Source organism: Petromyzon marinus, chromosome 66 (genome assembly GCF_048934315.1).
Source record: "Petromyzon marinus isolate PM22_M1 ecotype Great Lakes invasive population chromosome 66, UKy_Petmar_22M1.pri1.0, whole genome shotgun sequence".
Classification (NCBI taxonomy): domain Eukaryota; kingdom Metazoa; phylum Chordata; class Hyperoartia; order Petromyzontiformes; family Petromyzontidae; genus Petromyzon; species Petromyzon marinus.
Window position 1 is genome coordinate 6994547 of NC_133732.1, and position 19745 is coordinate 7014291.

Sequence of the window (19745 nt, forward strand, 5' to 3'; positions counted from 1 at the left end):
CCACTCTTCCTCCCACCGAGAACGCGCGTGGGCCGCTTCTCCCTCTCTCTCTCCACCCTCCCGAGCCCCATCACCGCCACCGCCGCCGCCAACCCCACGACTTCTGCCGCGCAGAGTGAAGAGCCGAGGCGGCCGAGGCGGCGGCGGTGGTGGCGGTGGAGGCGACGTTCACCGCTCGCCATCACCGCTCGGCTCCACAACAACAACAAACACAAGTCGCCTCTCACGCCGCCGCCGCTGTTCGTAACTTGGTTTGTTTTAGGGGAGGAGGAGAGGGGAGGAGGAGAGGGGGGGAGGTTTGAACGTCATCCTCACCACCACCCTCACCACCCCCTCACCACCACCTCACCACCTCCTCACCCTTACCACCCTCATCACCACCCCCTCACCACCACCACCCTCACCATACCCTCACCACCACCCCCCTCACCACCCCCTCACCACCCTCTCACCACCCCCCTCACCTCACCACCCCCTCACCTCACCCTCACCACCCCCTCACCTCACCACAACCCTCACCACAACCCCCCTCACCCCCACAACCCTCTCGCCATGTCGGCCAAACGGAAGCTCGACAACCCGGCAAACGACGACCACAACAACGACCACAACAACAACGACCACAACGACATCATCCCAGCATTAGACGACGACAACGACATCGACGATGACCCCGCGGCGCCGCCACCGCCGCCGCCGCCTCCATCGAAGCGCCGCCGCCGGCGACCCCGCCACACCATCAGCATGAGGACGAAGGTCGCCATCATCCGCTGGTGGGAGGGCGGTGGCACGGCCGCGGGCATCGGCCGAGCGCTGGGCCTCAACCGCTCCACGATCTACACCATCATGAGGGACCGGGCGCGGATCGTCGAGCACGTGAGGGCCTCGGCGCCCGTCGAGTCGACGATCATCACCAAGAGGCGTAGCGGCGCTGGCGGCGTCGAGGAGATGGAGAAGCGACTCGTGGCGTGGCTGGAGGAGCAGAGATTCGGTGGTGGTGGCGTTGATGGCGGAGGTGATGGTGGTGGTGATGGTGGAGCTGTCGTGGTGCCACTGAGCTTCAGGGCGATCCAGAGGAAGGCGAGAAGCCTCTTCGAGGAGTTGACCGCTGCTCGCCTCGTCCACGACGACATGGACGTCCACGACGTCGTGGACCGAGACGGAGGAGGCCGAGACGGCAGAGTGCCCCCGCCGTTCGTGGCGAGCCGCGGCTGGTTCGATCGCTTCAAGGCGCGGGCGAATCTGCAGAGCGTGAGGCTCTCCTGCGATGGTCGATGCTGCGGTGATGATGGTGGTGGTGATGATGGTGGTGGTGTTGTTGTTGGTGTTGAAGGCGGCTCGGGTGAATTCCCCGATCTGTTGGCGCACGTTGGTAGCATGCGAGGCGGCGGTGGTGTTGGTGGTCGTGGTGGTGGAGGTCGTGGTGGTGGTGGAGGTGGTCGTGGTGGAGGTCGCTGTTGTTCTCAGCGCCTCACTCTCTACGCGATCGGCAAGCCGCCGGCGACGGCGAGGCTGGAGGTAAGACGACGGAGAGATGAAGGCAACTCTTGGCGCCGTTTTGACACCGACGTGTAAAGCAGCGCTTTCGCCACCAATGTCATCATCCATGGGTTTTGGAGGGTTAGGTCGCGCGTCATCTCTATATATATAAAAGTTGTGATTGTGTGTGTCTGTTCAAGATGTTTAGCGTACTTCCCGACATGCAACAAGCTTGAAATTTGCCATGTGGGTACTTTCCAGACTGTACACCATGCAAGAATTATAAAAAAAAATACACTTTGTGGTTTTTTAGGGGGGGAGCTCAATAATGCATTTATTTTTGTTGCACGGCACGTGAGCTGTGACGTCACATCTGTCACGTGACCCGCGCACGTGGAAGCGTAACGCATTGTAGTGTAGTGGTTAGCGCGCTGTGTGTGTGTATCTGTGTGGAAGCGTAACGCATTGTAGTGTAGTGGTTAGCGCGCCGCGCTACGAACCCGGCGACCCGAGTTCGATTCCCGCTCACGGCCACCAACCGGTGACGATTATTTTTTAACCGCTCCTGGGCCCTCCACTAGGTCGGCTCAGCCTCAAACGAGTAACTGGTGCGGTGTGTGTGAACATCGCCATTGGGGAGACAAAGGAGGCCGGGCGTGGTGAATCCAAGTCCCGGGCGAAGCCGGGTAGTAAAGCTAGTATTTATATAAATGTGTCGTCAAAGGCCGCCACCACACGACGCGGCCGACTAAGTGAGGGTTGTCACGTGAACAGAACGTGGCCAGTTCGTCACTAGTACAGCACAGGCTGTCTGTCGCCTGATGAAGCCGGTTGTGGTTACTGGCGAAACGTCGTACTCGGATTGTAAATGTCGTGGCTTGGCTCGCCAACACACCGTGCTGTACTAGTACACTCCACTATACACTACACTATACACTACACTATACACTGGTGCTGTACTATACTACACTATACACAACACTACTATACACTACACCATACACTACACTATACACTAGTGCTGTATTAGTTTACTACACTATACACTACACCATACACTACACTAGTGCTGTACTAGTGACGAATTGGCACGTTCTGTTTACGTGGCAACCCTTACTAGTTGGCTGTGTCGGGTGGTGGCGGGTTTAACGACACAACATTTATATATTTTGATTTAAAGCTTTCGTGACTGCAGTAATTCATATTCTTAGTTTTTTCGGTAAAGTCACGTTGAAGAGAAACAACAAAATAATAAAATATATATAAAACAATAAAAATTCTCACGACGTTTCGACCATAACTCAAACGGTCGTCTTCAGGTGTGTTGGTTCGCATAAATTTATTTTTAAACGGCGCATTTATTTATTTATAAAAAAACGTTAGCGCCACGCGCAACGATTTGGCAGTTTACCCAGGACTAGTCCATCTATATTCTGAAAAGAGGAGGGGGGAGACGAAATTTTTTATAATGTATGCTGTCTGAAAGCCACTGTAAGCGTGAACAATCAATTAAGACCTGAAATGGTTTATCAAATCTTTCCAATGATGGTGCTGTTTGTATTGTGGGGCGTACAATGAAGACAAAGATTCTGGACTAACCCCCACAGTGTAGCCTGGAACAGACGCACCACCAAATAGGCACCTTTTTCCAGGAATCTGCTCACCCCGAGCTATGTGAATACCCTGATACGTGCATTGCCCTTGTACTGTGTTCACCTTAGGGCGTTGTTCTCCGGGTCTGACACTGGTAGTGAGACTAGGCACTTAAAGAAGGCTGCTGCAGTCACTGGTGTAGGCCAATCAAGTTTCAAAAACAATGCCCATTAATATCAAGAGCGTGTTTTGTTTGCATGTTCACCGCAAAGTACCGTGCGTGTGGTGAATGCACGACATTATTCCTTGCAAAAGGTTTCCATTTGGCGTTTGAACATCATAACACGACTCCTGTTGTATTGCCAGAAAGGGTACAAAACTGGTAATGTTTTTTTTCATCCTTTGATACTGTTAACAAAATGTCCCATTTTTGTAGCTGCTCACCCCTAGCAATGAATGCTCTGATACGTGAATTGTCTTTGTACTGTTCGCCTTAGGGCGTTGTTCTCCGGTCTGACACTGGTAGTGAGACTAGTCCCTAAAGAAGGCTGCTGCCGTCTCTGGTGTAGGCCAATCGAGTTGCAAAGACAATACCCAAATATATTATGAGAGCGTGTTTAGTTTGCATTTTCACGAGGTACCCGTGTGTGGTTAATGCAAGACATGAGTCTTCGCTTTGCGGAAGTGCTGAGCATCTCTTGCCTCTTTGAAGATTTCACGGCTGTGTTGTGTATTGTCCTTGTGCGTGTATAGCACGCTTGGCTAAGTATGGTGCGAAATAAAGGTTCCACGTACGGTCTAACAGTGCGTGGAGTTTTCAAAACGCGAATTTGATGATGAAATGACGCGATGACGAACGTATTAAGGGAACGCATTTTTTTCATGGCCGCGGATGCGAATTGGATGTACTAACGCGATCGAGCGAACGGAACTGCGTCGCGCGAGTAGGAACAAGCGGCCGTAACGGCTGCCTCTGCGAAGCATCATCGTCGCACGAGGCATTGGGATGCTGCTGGATGATTCTAGACGCTACGCACGCGCCTCAGTCTTTGTTCAGCCTGTGTACGCATCATCTCACACGCTATTGCGACCTGTGCTTTACCCCTTACATGATATATCATTTATTGAGTTATTCAGGAACGCAACTACTACCACCGCCGTGTTGTAGGAGAACACGCTGTACGTGCATGCAAAAGTCTCTATTTCTGTTCCTTCTCAGATGGATTCGGGCATTGGGTTGCCCTTCATCAAACAAGAATACGATGGAAATCCATTCGCCGTGATGTCTTCTGACTTGACGGTGAAACGTGAACATTCAGATGTTGGTGAGACACTTAAAAAAATGCACGTCTCCCGCGTGGTCACATTTCAATCGTTGTTAACAGCATGTCCTCCATTGGCACACAGTGAACAACAAAAGCGCGGAGAAAGCAGTGGCCTTCATTGGGTTAAGAAGAGATCGAGGCCATCGTTCGTGATGGCCTCGTCGCTCCTGCAGAAAAAAATGCGACATCGCTCAATTTGGGGGCCTTTCACCAGGTCAAATAAAAAACAAGTTTAGTTTAGGAGACTGCTGTTGAAATTGCTCCGTGGTGTTTTAACCTTGGGGCCCTTCCCCGACAACGTGAGGTTCTGCCGGCTGTGGGAATAACTCGATTAAGCACGTTGCTGCATTTCGTGATATAAACACAACTCCGCTATGAATTTTGTTTTCCCTCACATTTGTTCAAGTTCCGTCAATGTCAAAGGCATTTAAAAAAATGTTATTTTACCAGTTAAAGCCCCAGTGGGCTGCTATATGTAGCTCTTTTTAAGAAGCTGACGTGGCTAACACAAATAATAGCTCAACAAAGTGGCTTTTCACGTGTGAAATTTATACCAGCAGCCAAATATTCTAAACCCATAGCGCTACAGACCCATAGATATACGTAGAGACCCACCGAGACCCATTTTCAGAGAGAGCCATAGAGACCCACAGAGATCCAAGACTCCTATAGAACCAGAGACCCACATAGACCCATACTCGCATGTTTCTAAATATATTTCCATTCACATTACCCGATCTCTTGGCGATTGAGACAACGCACGATGTCGGTAGAATGCCGACAGAAATTACTTCACAAGATGACTGTAGTCACTTAAAATCTTCCCTTTCATCTCCGGAGCAAGCGTGTTACGTGACTATAATACCTGTACTTCTCGTGTCAGTGAAATAAAACTTTTATCGCTCACTGATGGGTTAAGCTGCGTAGAGTCAGACAAATCTAATGTGAGAATTTCGTGTGTTAATTGGTCTTCTACTTTCGTACAGCTGCTGATGTAGATGGCAGGGAAAACAATTACAATTTCACATTCAGTTTAACACGTAGGCTTTCGCGACCAATATTATTCACAATAAAGGTTTTTGGGTTAGATCGCGTTATTTATAAATGTGTCGTAACCCTCCACCACCCGACACGGCCAATCAGCAAAAAAGTGTCACGCTGACAAAAGACAAATAGTTCACTACTTTAGCCCACCGCTGTGTTGAAGAGTGAATCCACAACATTTACAGTTTGAGTACGACATTTCACTGGTAATTACATCCAGCATCATCGGACAATTCTGGCGAATTGCCCGATGATGCTGAATGCCAGAATTCCCTGATGATGCCAGAATGCTCCATTCTGGCGAATTGCCCGATGATGCTGGATGTAATTACCAGCGAAACGTCATACTCAAACTGTAAATGTTGTGGATTCACTCTTCAACACACCGGTGGGCTAAAGTAGTGAACTATTTGCATTTTGTCAACGTGACACTTTTTTGCTGATTGACCGTGTCGGGTGGTGGAGGGTTACGGTACATTTATAAATAACGCGATGAAACCCAAAAACCTTTATTATGAATTTCACATTCAGTTTGGTCATGCCCAGATAACCACGTCAGGAGCAGCGGAGTAGTCTATCATCAACTCTGTGATGTCACCTTACTAGTTGGTAGATCGGGGAATTGCGTTATACATTACACGGTCTGTTCATTGGCGATTGGGCTGTACCCATCGACTCGCTACATTTGGGAGGCGCAGTTTTAATCGCAGGCTTCCGAAACCCCAGATACAAACTGCAGGATGTCGACGGTGCTGGCTCAGGAGTATCTGACAATCATCGTCTCTCTCTAGCCCTTCAGACACCCCTGGCTCCGCCACCCCGCGCCAACGATTTGTCCGTAATGGTCGATTGAACGCACGGCGTGTGCAGGAGCAGTGGCGACGCAAGAAGATGAGGGGAGTCTGGGCACTGGGATTTTGAGGATTGTGGTGAAAACCGAAGTGGAGGAAGATGGTAAGACCCCCCCTTCCTACAGGCAGGCAGAGCGGAAAGCAATAAACAAAATGGCCAAAAAAACACCGTCGACAACAAGACGTCAAGAATTATACGATCCTTCTGTAGAAACACCCCTCGCCCAGTCTTTATTATTTGTATGCTATGTTTGGTGGTGTTCCTTTGGCAGTGGTGCACAAGCACAACCAACAGCAATCATTTGTCAACAACACTGCCCCGTAGAACGTAACTATACATATGCACAGGCATATACCCCCTGTTTGCGCCCAGGATGTGTTCCTGAAGAGCAGAACGTAAATGGAAAGAACTTGAATCGAAGAAAGGAGATGGGATGGGGTAGTGGGATTGTGGATTGTAGCGTGGTACAGTAGCTACTCCTACTTAGTAGTACCTACTACGGCTATGTAGTAGGTACTATTAGAGATGGGACAGTGGATTGTTACGTGGTACAGTACCTAAACAGAGGATGCTCCAGTAACCCATTGCGCATATATACCACAGCACCGTCGGTGTGAAAAGTGTATATTATTTATATATTCATTTATATTACTATCTATTATATTAAATGTATTACTGTTGGGTTTTTATCGTTGAAAAAAAATTTCGGTGTGGGAAAAAATAGAAAAAAATATGGTACAGTGTACACACGAGACTATCCAGTCAGGGACACCAACGCTTGCGCGCCATCTGGCGCACGAATATCGCATTGCAACGTCAAAATATTTGGGTCTAGAGGGTGGTAAACAAAAAAAATAATACAGGGACTCCTCTACTGACGAAAATTATGAACAAACCCTGTTTGTACGTCCAGTTGCCTGTTTTGACTGAGAGTCGTAAGTGCAATATAGATGGCGGTGATGGCATCTTCCATCTGCAGAACGTTAATAACCAGTGGCATTTGCATCTACAGGAGATTATACGTTTAAAGCCATCCCCCGTGTTTAATGTACGTGCCGTACAACATGTTTGGAATCGACGGGAGTAAAGTTGGCCTTCCGAATAAACCAAATTGCGGACATACCTCTGGAACCTAACCCATTTGTAAATAGAGGAGTCCCTGTAATCTTTTTACCCGTTCTGGAAATAACACAGGAGTTGTGTTATGATGTTCAAATGGACACACACTTATAGCAAGGCATCATCAAGTCCGCATGAACCACAATACTTGTGGCAGCACATGCAAACAAACATGCTCCGATAATAATACTATACACGGATTGTCTTTGAAATTGATTGGTCTAAACCTTGTCTCACCACCTGTGTGAGACCAGAGAATGCCAAAAGTTAAACGGCGTAAATAAAGAATTAGTGGCTCGGGTTGAGCAGTTATATCGAAACGATATAAAAAATAAGAATAAGTTTTATACCCGTTCTGGTAATAAGACAGGTGCGTTAAAAACCGTTGGGGTCTTGGTGATAAAGTTGGTAAATGTCGAGTACGTTATGGCGCGGTACCCACGGTACATAAATCAGGACTGGGTCTCAATGGTAGATTTAGTTGAGTTCGGTAAATATATTTGAGTCTGCTTTGAAAATCCATCTCTTTAAAGTGGCCTTCCCTCTTTAGTTTGGTCGGTTGCCCCCTGGTTCCGTTTTTTTGTTTCCTGCATTCCACGCATTGCGCATTGGGATCCTAGGATGGAACGCACAGTATAAATTTGAATGATTATTTTTCGATTAGTCGAGTACGTTGTCGCGAAAGTACGTAACAACGGGAGGGGCGTGAATCGGGGCGTTATTGTGAGAGGCAGCATCTGGTGTAAGGGCTCCCTTCTCCAGAGCACACTGGGTCAGTGTTGCTGACAGATGCGTTGATTTTTTTTTTAGTTCGTTTTGTTTTTGCCTTTCGACACCCCTGAATGCATCCAAAGGCCACGGTGCGTTTTATAAATTACAGCTGCAGATCTGCAAATTTTGAAAGTCGAAGGATGCAGTGCGAGCGCATGGGAGAAGGGGGATTCCCTCGAAGGACGTCCGGACACTTCACACGAGAACTTCATCAAGGTGGAGTTGCCGAATGAGGACGTTGGTGAAGAAGGTGAGTTCTCCTCTGGAGGGCCCACTTTAAATCTTGAGTTCGTAGGTCATGGAATGCCTCTCTTGCGTATTGGGGCGCCGCTGTAGCGGGATGTTAATTCTCTCGCCTGATATGCAGGAGGTCGTGGGTTCGTTCACTGACCCTGACGCCTGCTGTATATTTGGAGTTTGCATGTCCTCCCCGTGATCACAATCGCAGATGAAGTGCAATGCTTTTTTAGTTTTTTTACTAACAATCTTATCCCAGTTGAATAAGAATCTTCACGTAAAACTATAAACTAAACATTTTTTTTATTTTACCAGGTAAGGCCCCACTGAGCCACCCTACGTAGCTCGTAGCTCATCACAAATGACAGCTCAACGAAGTAAGCGGCTCACCGTCATCACGTGGAAATTTATAGCGAGAAGCCACGAGGAGATGTTAACTACTCTCTCGCCTGGTATGCAGGAGGTTGCGGGGTTTTTTGTTTGTTTGTAATTTCGCTGAAGGAGGGAGACGCGGGGGGTGGGGGGGAGGTGTGGGCCCGTGGGGATTCCGAGCTACGTTTTCTAACGTAACTCGGACCAGGAAGCAAGTTATAATTTTTTTTCCCCGCTCGCTCCGTTAAAAACCAGGCGCAGTGCAGAAGAATTCGGCAAAGTTCCGGGGGGTGGCGTCGCGGCCGCTCGCCAAACGGGGGCGCCGTCGCGTCGGAGACCCCAAGGGGCCACGCCGTTGCTCGCACTCCGCCACGGGCCGTTCGGCCGCAGCGACGGGCCGCTTGGCGCCAACTTACACGGACACTACGACGGCGACCGCTGCGGCACCGGCGGCGGCGGCCGCCCCCCCTCGCTCGTCGAGGAGAAGGGCGAACTTCACGTCGGACGAGTTGGAGGCCCTCGTGCGCTGCGTCGGGGCCCACCTCAGCGACATCGACCTTGTGCCCAACGGCCAGAGCACGCGCCACGCGAGGAAGGAGCGCGCGTGGCTGGACGTGGCCTCCGGCGTGAGCGCCGTGGGTCTCTGTCGATCCGTGGCGGAGGTGAGCACCGACCGGTGACGCGAGTCTTTAAATCTCTGTGGCCTCGTGCCCCCCGCTCCTCTCATCCTCTTCGTTCCCAGTCTCTGTCTGCCCCCCCCCCCCCTTCTCCCAGTGCCCAGTGCTGTGTTGGGTCCTTCTCCCTCCTTGCACCCCTCCACTGGAATCAACTTCCCCCATATATTATGAGCAGCACTGCACCATAGACTCAACACTGCCCACAGACTCAGCACTGCCCATAGACTCAACACTGTCTATAGATTCGACACTGCCCGTAGACTGGACACTGCCCAGAGACTCAACACTGCCCATAAACTCAGCACTTCCCATAAACTCAGCAGTGCCTATAGACTCAGCACTGCCCACAGACTCAGCACTGCCCATAGACTCAGCACTGCCCACAGACTCAGAAGTGACTCAACACTGCCCCTGTACATGAAGCAGTCCCCCCTCATTAAGCTCCTTCCATTCTTCTCTCAAAGCCTCACCTCTTCTCCATCATCGCCCATCGCCTTCCTCTTCCCTTCCCTTTCCCCTCCACTCCTTCCTGTCCCTCCCCTGTAGCCCCTTTCGTCACCCTCACGTGCCCTCTGTTACCCCTGCCAACTGAACCGCTCGGTATTTGTTACCACTTTTAAACTGTCGAGCGCTTTCTAAAGATATTTTAAAAACGTAAGAAAGTTGTTGATATTCTTGGTTCTTTCGGTAAAGTCACGTAGAAGGGAAATAATAAAATAATACAAATAAAACATTTTCTTGCTGTGGTTTTCACACCTGATGATGATTGCTTGTGTTGTAATCGAAACCTCTTGAGAATTGTATTGTTTTATTTTTATTTCCCTTCTACGTGACTTTACCAAAAGAACCAAGAATATGAATCCCTGCAGCCATGAAAGCTTTAAATAAAAATGTGCAGTATGTTAGAAATGTGAAAGCTTTCGCGACCAATATTATCCATAATAGAGTTAAAAAAATAGTTTTTTATGTATCTATATTTTTTTTAAAGACCGAAGCAGGAGGATTTCTCCACAAATCTGTCCGTCGCCTGATGATGCTGTTGGGGTAATTACTGGCAAAATGTCACAGCTACTCGAATTGTAAATGTCGCAGTGGGTTTTACTCTCCAACACACAACTGGTTAGTGCTGTACTAGTAACGAATTGGCCACATTTTGTTTACGTGACAAACCCTTTCCTAATTGGCCGTGTCAGGTGGTGACGCGGTTTTAATTACGCATTTATATTTACGCAATCTAACCCAACAAAAACATCTCGTGTGATTGCTTTCGTACGCTCCGGAACCCCCCCTTAAACCGCTTTGCGCCGCTGCAGAAGATCTGCGGTGGTGATGCGGTAGCTGACGACCCCTTTCGAATTAATTCACGAAGGCGTGGGTAGGCAGAGGACACTTGGCGTTGCCGGACATCCGCGAGTGAAAAATAAACGAGGGCTTCACGTCCCGTAGGATTCCTCCGCGCCCCAAAATAAATCCAACGTCCCGATTTCTGAACGTTAACTCGGTGCACGTCCCCGTCGTTCGTTCGTTCGTTCGTTCCAGGTCAAGAAGAAGTGGTTCGACCTTAGGAGTCAAACGAAGAGGAAGGCGGCAGCTCTGAGACGGGAGGCCGCGGGCGCGGGCGGCCTTCTGCTCGCCGCCCTCCAACTCAGCCCCATCGAGGAGAAGGTGGCCGCCATGTTGGAGACGACCGAGGCCATCCGGTGCCTTGCTCCTCGCATGCTTGGTAAAGGTAGGTTTGGTTTTATTTTAAACTTAAACGACTATTAACTTTTTATGTATTTATTGTTACCAGGTGCAAGGCCCCCCCCACCCGAGGTACTACGTAGTTCTTTTTCAGAAGCGACACCTGGCCATCACAAATGATAGCTCGACGAAGCGGCTTATCGTACTTAATGTGGACATTTATAGCAGCGGCCAAATACTCTAAAAGCATAGAGATGGACTCGCATATACCCGTAGAAACCCAGAGATCCAGAGACTCGTGTCGAGTCACAGGGCCATATTCAGAGAGCCATAGAGACCCATAGATTACCAGAGACTCGTAGAACCTTAAGAGACCCACAGTGACCCATACTTGTATAGAATCTTAGAGACCCATATTTAGGGAGAGCCATAGAGACCTACAGAGATCCAGAGACTGATAGGACCATAGGGCATCGTAATGCAATTCTTTCTTGTTTTACAAACAATCATATCCCAGTTGAATCAAAATCTTCACTTAAAACTATAAACTCAACAATTTTTCTTCATTTTACCAGATGTAAAACCCCCACTGAGCTACAACGTAGCTCTTTTTCAAAAGTGACACTGGCCATCACAAATGATAGCTCGACAAAGTGTCTCGTCTTGTCGTCGTCCTCATCATCGCGTGGAAATTTTTAGCAGCAGTTAAATAATGTAGACGAGGGGTCGGCAAACCTGCGGCTTCTGAGCCCCACGCGGCTCTTCGAGGACTGCTTCTTCGTGGAGGTTTATTTATTTATTTATTAAGGATCCACCACCGTCTCGTATGCGCGCTGCATTGCGGCTCTTGAAACAATAACTTTATTTGACCAGCGTTATCGTGTACACTTGAACCCTTTGCCATTTCCATACGCATACCGACCAGGACCAGCCGCTAATGCGTCCGTCATGAGTTTTTCGGACGATTTTGTTCTGATGAATGACACGGGAAGAAAAACTAAAATCAAATAACTTTTTATTCCTAGTTTTTTCGGTAAAGTCACGTTGAAGAGAAACAACAAAAACGGTCATCTGAAGATGACCGTTTGAGTTATGGTCGAAACGTCGTGAGAATTTTTTTATTGTTTTATATATATATATTTTATTATTTTGTTGTTTCTCTTCAACGTGACTTTACCGAAAAAACTAAGAATATGAATTACTGCAGTCACGAAAGCTTTAAATCAAAATTCAAATAACTTTGTCGGAACACCGAGGCTTCCACCACAAAGCCCACGCGGTGAGGGGCGTGTCGCATGGTTTTGCCGCCGACTATCGTAGAGTGGCGGCGGTCGTGTCGCTACGGTTCTCTGCGGTGAGCAAACGGCGTCTTTATAAAAACAACGGAGCTACTGCTGCTTCTACGCCTCTCTCTGAATAAAATTAACGCTGAGCTGTTCCGCGCGCGTTCCGAGATTCGGCGGTGAACGGGGCACCCCACCCGCACACCACCCTGCGACCTACCAGACGTCATTGTTGAACGGGAGAAGGGTTAATAAAGTGTCTCACCGGCATCTGAATGTTCACGTTTCACCGTCAAAGTCAGAACACATCCCCGCCAGCGATTGGACTTTCTTCATTTTCTTGTTTGATGAACGGCAACTCGAAGCTTGACTCCATCTGAGAGAAAACTAAAATGGAGATCTAGACACCCTATTGAATTAGCATATCCGCACGCACACACAGCAGTTTATTCTCTCGTTATTCACGAACTTGCAATTCTGGCTATCCACCACCCTGCAACTTTTTCCAGACGCCCAAAAGACGGAGGATAGAGGTGTGTAAAAATTCCCACGTCTCACGAGACATCTGACCAGCATGGAAGAGTTGGCCAACATTCCCTCTCAGTGAGGGGGTGGGAGGGGGTCGTTCTCTGGCACTCTGTCTCGCGTGAAGCCCTTCCAGTAGCAGTGGCGTGAGCAAGGAATTTCAGGGCTGCAGCTTTTTTACCAGGTCGCACTCATTAGACAAAGTGTATCTCTTTCTCTCGCATACTCATGCATGCATACACACGCGTGTGTGTGCGTGCGTGTTTTACCCGGCAGAGCATCCCCGTCTTACCAAGGCAGTCACCACCAAAGTGGCTCCCCCAAGCCACGCAACCTCCACCGCCGCCAGTGACCAGGACAGCCGCTTGGCCGCCGCGCCGTTGACATCCGCCCAGCCTCTGCGTCCGTCGAGCACCACCTTGCTCGATCCTCTGGGCCCCGACGAAGATCACGTTCCCGCCAACGACGACGGGCCTCCCGCGTGGACGGCCTGCCCCGGACGGCCCCCTCCCGGCGGCCCCGACGGCGTCGCCGATGTCCCACCGAGCTCCCCGGAGCGTCACGGTGCCCCGCTCTCCAAAGGCCTCGCGGCTCCGTCGAAGCGGGCCTGCCGGGGTCGTCCACTCAGGGGCGGACGTGGCGGGCGCGGCGTGGGTGGCGGCGAACGTTGGGACCCCAACGACGGCGGCGGAAACGCGCGCCTCGTCCGGCTGATGGAAGAGCAGACGGCGCTGCTGCGAGCCGCCGCGGACAAGCTGAGCAGGGGGCTGAGGACCATCGAGGAAGACCTCAAGGGGTTGAGGAGCTTGGCCGAGTCTCAGGCAGCCCTGTGGAAGAACTGGCTGGAGGTGGGGCAGAGCGGTCGACCGTGACGCTGAGCAAGTCTCGTGCGCGCCCGCACGGGCGAACTCGTTCGTCGGCGATTGCTGTCGCGTTTGACGTCGGTTGTGAGTTCTGTGCGTGCGGACAAGGACGCGGTTTAAAAAAAAAAAACTAGCGAAAATTGCACGGAGTGTTCTTTGTCGGAAGGAGGAAGATTTAAAAAAAAAAGGTCGTCAAAGTCGACCTCGCGATTATCAAAACACCGAAATCTCACAAATTCAAATGCTCGTGACGATTATCTGAACCACCAGCCCTTGGGCCCTCCACGAGGTTCCAACTACCAGACTCAAAATGAGTAACCACCACCCCCCCTTTTGCCGTGTAAACATTGCCACGAGGTAGACAAAGGTGGCGGCAGCCTTGATCACTCCACTGTTAGATTTTAAAAAAAGGACCTCTTTACCTCGCTACCTCACGCGAGATTCATCTCCAGTTGCACAACCGTAACGGGTTGGCCGGGAGAATTCCTACCGGAATTGCCGTTCCATCTCTTCCGCGGCGGGTATTTTAAGGAAGCGATCCTGGAGATTTTTTTTGTAACGGGTTATAGTTAACTAAAATGTTAACTAATCACATCCGTCAACCCATATGGTTTGCCCGTATTCTTGTACAGGAAAATTTAGTTTTCAGTTCCATACAGTGTACAGCCGTTTCAATATGGGCTATTTTTTTGGTCTGTGTTTCTCTCTTGCGATGGGACTGCAGGATGAACATTGATATTTATAAGGGCACGGGGTGACCAATAAGGTCTGAATTGGTCTGTACTAAGGTACAGCACTGATAAGGGATTGACAAGTATGCACATAGAACCTTAGACCCATATACAGTGGTACCTCGGTATACATCGTTAATTCGTTCTAGAAGGGGTAGGACTTATACCAAAAATGACGAATACCAAACCGAATTTTTCCAATAAGAAATAAAGGGGAAGGAAATAATCCATTCCAGAGTATATGAAATTATATTTTATATGGCATATTATACATTAATGGGGTTGTGTAAACTAATTTAGACACTACTTATTACTAAAATGCATACATTAAAATAAATGCATAAATAAATTAAAATATAGCAAGGGTTGTGCACTGAACGAGATCTACAGGCAGACTGAGGAGCGGCGCTTTGTCTCAGTCGTGAACGGGGTCTACGCGGGGACGCGGTGACTCATCCCTGCCCGTACAAGTTCTAACAAGCGCCTCGTATCCCAAGCAAGACGTCGTATCCCAAGACATTTTTCTTCTCGTGAAAACACAACGTGTACCAAATTCGACGTATTCCAAAGTGGTCGTATACCGAGGTATACAATGCTTGTTTGACTAACAATGACACCCCAGTTGAATCAGAATCTTCACTTGAAACGATAAACTAAACCTTTATTTTACCAGATGTCAGGACCCCCCCGCCCACTGAGCTACCACGTGGCTCTTTTTCAAAAACGACACTGGCCACTATTGCATTAGCATCTACGCACACAGCAGTATACAGGTAGTCCCCGAGTTACAACGGTCCCCGAGTTACGATATTTGGATCTTACGATGGCGATAGCGATACGACGAAATTGTTAAATATTTTAAATTTTGCGCGTCAGGCAAACGCAGCAGCGTACTACGAGGTACGATGCTGTACGTTGGGACGCTGCCGGGATGTACGCACCCTCCCGCCTTGTGTGATGCAGATAGGATTGTTTCCTGCAAAAACTTTCTATTAAATTCCAGTTCATATAGGTAGGCTAAGAATTTACCTTGTTTTTTTTACTTTACATTTTACTGTGCAATACAGTATTGTAATTAATAAATACACAGTATATAGTTTATACAGTACGGTACTGTAATTGCTCTGTTTTGCTGAATTATGACCATTCTTTAAGACTCCTGGGTAGGCGAGGCAATCTTCGACTTACGATATTTTTGCCTTATGATGGGGTCTTCGTAATGCATCTCCATTGTAAGTAGAGGACTACCTGAATTCCCTCGTTATTCACGAACTTGCGATTCTGGCCATCCACCAACCTGCAGCTTTTTCCAGACACCAAAAAGATGGAGACGTGTGACAATTCCCACGTCTCGCGAGACATCTGACCACCGGCATGGAAAAGTTGGCCAAAATTCCCTCTCGGGGGGGGGGTTGGGAGCGGGGGTCGTTCTCTGGCACTCCGTCTCATGTGAAGCCCTTCCAGTCGCAGTGGCGTGAGCAAGGAATTTCAGGGCTTGATTTGAAGCTTTCGTGACTGCAGAAATCCATACTCTTTGTTACTTTCGGTAAAGTCATATTTCATACCTACGTGACTTTACCGAAAGAACCAAAGAATATAGTTTCAGGGCTGCAGATGTTTTACTTTGTCCCAGGTCGCACTTATTACACACAGTGTATCTCTTTTCTCTCGCTTACGCATGTATAATGGGTTCCGGAGACACTTGTAGAGGCCACGTATTTATTACACACACACCACTAACTACTGTACACTAACTACTCGTACAGTCTATCTCTAAATAGGCTTCCGCACAGCCCATCATACGCCGCCTAGGTTTACGCTCCCAGGTCCTCCGGCTATGATACCCTACGGGAGGCTGTCTGACCTGACCCAGCCAAGGTACAGGTCTAACCACTGGCTCCTCAGTCATGGCCCTTACAAGGACATCAGGTAAGGGAGTCCCAGGGTCCACCTCTGGCCTCACAGAGCCCCGGCCCTTACAAGGACAGCGGAGCTAGGGGTCCATGGTCCTATTCTAGCAGGTCTTGGACTGGCCTCGAACCCCTCCAGAGGGGTCCCTCTTTTATACCCTTCTCAGCCGAGGGGCGGGGCTCTGTGGGATCGTAGAACACCCCGCAGCGCCCTCCATCCGTTGGGGAGGGGGGGGGGCTGCGAGGGATCCCAGAACCCCCCACAGCCCCCCACCCGCTTCTGGGCTGTCTACCGTTGCAGACAAGTGCAGCCCATCTACGGCGCTACACATGCACGCACACATACGCGTCTGCGTGCGTGGCCTATCGTCGTCATCGTTGCCTGGAAATTTATAGCAGCAGCAGCTAAATAATCTAAATCCCAGGAGTCGGCAAATCTGCGGCTCGTCAAGGACTGCTTCTTCATGACAGGCATTTATTAAGGACATACCAACGTCTCGTATGGCACGCTGCATTGCAGCTCTTGAAATATTGACTTTTTTGGTTTGTTTGCCGAATCAGCCACTGATAAGGTGGTGGATGAGCGGGTGGGTTGACAGGTTATGACCAATATACAATGAACGCACAATTCACACGGGAGTTCATTCATTGTTTACGAGAGAGATTTACAAAAAAAACGTAACCGTCCGTGGATTTCTTTTGACGGCGTAACGACGCAGTGCGGATAATGTGGAGTGGAGGTACTGTCGGAGCTGACGCGAATGTCGTCTGTACGTCCCCTTACAAACGTTGCCTGGATGTTTCCACCCAAGTGCATTCCCGGTCGAGCGATATACATTAAAACATTTGAAACGTATTTTGTTGTTAGCTAACAGTTCAAAAGATGAACCCTAAACATGAATTACGGTAGTGAGCAGATCAGTGCTAATTCTTGAGCTAATGTAATTGTTTTTCCATCATATATCTTTTTTGAGTTAGATCGCGTAAATAATAATGTCGTGTTGTTAAACCCGCCACCACCCGACAGCCAATTAGTAAGGTTTGTCACGTAAACAGAACACGCCAATTCGTATTTTTGTGCAATATTTATTATCCGACATTCACAACGGTTATATCTTAACAATGCATAGCTCCAAATGTACACATTTGTTTTAATCAATGACACTCAAAAGAGTCAACGAAGCTCCCCCCCGTGTAGCCTACTGGCTACCTTCAGAGATTTGTTTATGAAGCCATCCAGATATATAAACATAGACACAGCTTCAACCGAGGGGATGGGTACAAACTGAGCAATCATTGGAAGGACGTTATTAACCAGGTAAAGTCTTAACTGACTGTGATGTTTCCATCCTACCTGCCTATGCCAGCTGTTATTTCATGCTAATCTCTCACATTATAGCTACTGCCGTGCCTAGTTACATGCTAATTTCTCACTTTAACATCATGCTAATCTCTCATTATCATAGCTACTTCCGTACCCAGTTACATGCTAATTTCTCACATTAACATCACTAGACCCAGCCACTCCTTTATAACCCTTGGGCTACACCCATTTCAGACCTTTGGAACGGTCTGCATCAGCAGCAGGCCACGCTTTCCCACCTGATGACGGATGCTTGTGTTGCGCCCGAAACATGATTTATTTTAGTTTCTACCTACTACGTGACTTTACCGAAAGAACCAAAGAGTATGGATTCCTGCAGTCACGAAAGCTTCAAATCGAGATTAGACTGTAGGGGCAAGTGGCTGTTAGTAGCAAGTAGCAGCACCTATGAAGGCCGGCAGCTGTGGCAACACAAGGAGGGGGTGGGTGGCCAGCCTCACGCCCGGCCGCCTTTGTCTCCCCAGTGGCGATGTCTGCTGCACACAACCAGTTACTCATTTGAGGCCGAGTCGACCTAGGGGAGGGCCCAGCACCGGTTCCAGATAATCGAACTCGGGTAGCTGGGTGCGTAGCGCAGGGCGCGCTAAACGCTACACCACCGCTCCCCACATTTACACGCTCCTTACACCACCACCACAATAAAATCTGAATATTTCTACTGCAGGAGAAATCCGATGAGCTGTTAAGCTCTTTGTTCACAGATGTCCAGTTGGGACACGGGGTAAGAACGTTACAACAACGGACAGTACACAAAAGCAATACGAGCACAAAGTATAGGAAAGGTAAAGAAATCGCTTAACAAAAAACACTGACGGCTTGACATTGTGAACTAGGATAAATAGAAATAATTGCGTTACGTTATGTTGGAAGAGGGAACACCCACAAACATTTCTCCGAATGGATTCAAAGTCAAGAGTTGGCAACCCCATAACCTGTTGGTGGCTACTGCAGGGGTGGAGCCAGGATTTTGACTTTGGGGGAGGCTGAATTCAATATTCTGAGATATCCAGTGTAATGTTTTCCAAAGGGCGCCATAAATGTATAAAACAAATTTTATTGAATTTGAACGCGGAGTTTATTAATGGGTCGGAGCCGCTAATGTGGCTAATAAGTTCGATAAGTTCGAAAGGCTGCCGCTCAAGCAGCCTGCAGGGCAGCACAAGGTGGCAGCCTGCAGGGCAGCACACGAGGTGGCAGCCTGCAGGGCAGCACAAGGTGGCAGCCTGCAGGGCAGCACACGAGGTGGCAGCCTGCAGGGCAGCACGAGGTGGCAGCCTGCAGGGCAGCACACAAGGTGGCAGCCTGCAGGGCAGCACACAAGGTGGCAGCCTGCAGGGCAGCACACAAGGTGGCAGCCTGCAGGGCAGCACACAAGGTGGCAGCACGAGGTGGCAGCCTGCAGGGCAGCACAAGGTGGCAGCCTGCAGCATTTTGCAGCAGCCGGATATCCGGTTATCCCGATTACTGACTCCCAAAATTTCAGGGGGGGCTAAGCCCCCCCCCAGCCCCCCCTGTGGCTCTGCCCCTGGTGGCTAGGAAACGTTACCTCCCTCGCCTGGTATACAGGAGGTCGTGGGTTCGATCCCGACCCCGACGATGCCTGTTGCATATTTAAATATCTCTATAATAAAATAAATGTAAGTTTACTATTTGGAGTCCGCGTCTCTCTCTCCCCATGGTGGTGGTTGCGAGGCTTTTCCTGCGGGTCATTTGGTTAATTTCTCTCCACGTTTAGGATCAACATAACGCGTTTAGATTGTTATGGGTTTCTGTGTATCTCTGGTTCTAACATGTTTACACGATGTAACACGATTTTTGTTCCTGGGTGGTAAGTGATATTATTATTCCCCACAAACTTTGCTTTTGTGACCAGGACTTTGTGAAGGAATGACACATG

The 19745-nt window shown here is 49.1% G+C and overlaps 1 protein-coding gene across 3 annotated transcripts; it reads left to right on the top strand.

Moving 5' to 3' along the window:
* On the top strand, nt 1-19494 carry LOC116956613 (uncharacterized). 3 transcript variants are annotated; one of them, XM_032978350.2, is made up of 7 exons: nt 1-1518; nt 4292-4397; nt 6312-6395; nt 8293-8433; nt 9048-9454; nt 11009-11198; nt 13237-19494. In XM_032978350.2, the coding sequence occupies exons 1-7, from the start codon at nt 553-555 to the stop codon at nt 13830-13832; spliced, it is 2490 nt and encodes an 829-aa protein (XP_032834241.2). In that variant the 5' UTR covers nt 1-552; the 3' UTR covers nt 13833-19494. The 3 variants fall into 3 exon arrangements, with proteins under 3 accessions (XP_032834241.2, XP_032834243.2, XP_075910707.1); XM_032978352.2 differs by having other exon boundaries at nt 11009-11192; XM_076054592.1 differs by lacking the exon at nt 6312-6395.
* The last annotated feature ends 251 nt before the right edge of the window (nt 19495-19745 follow it).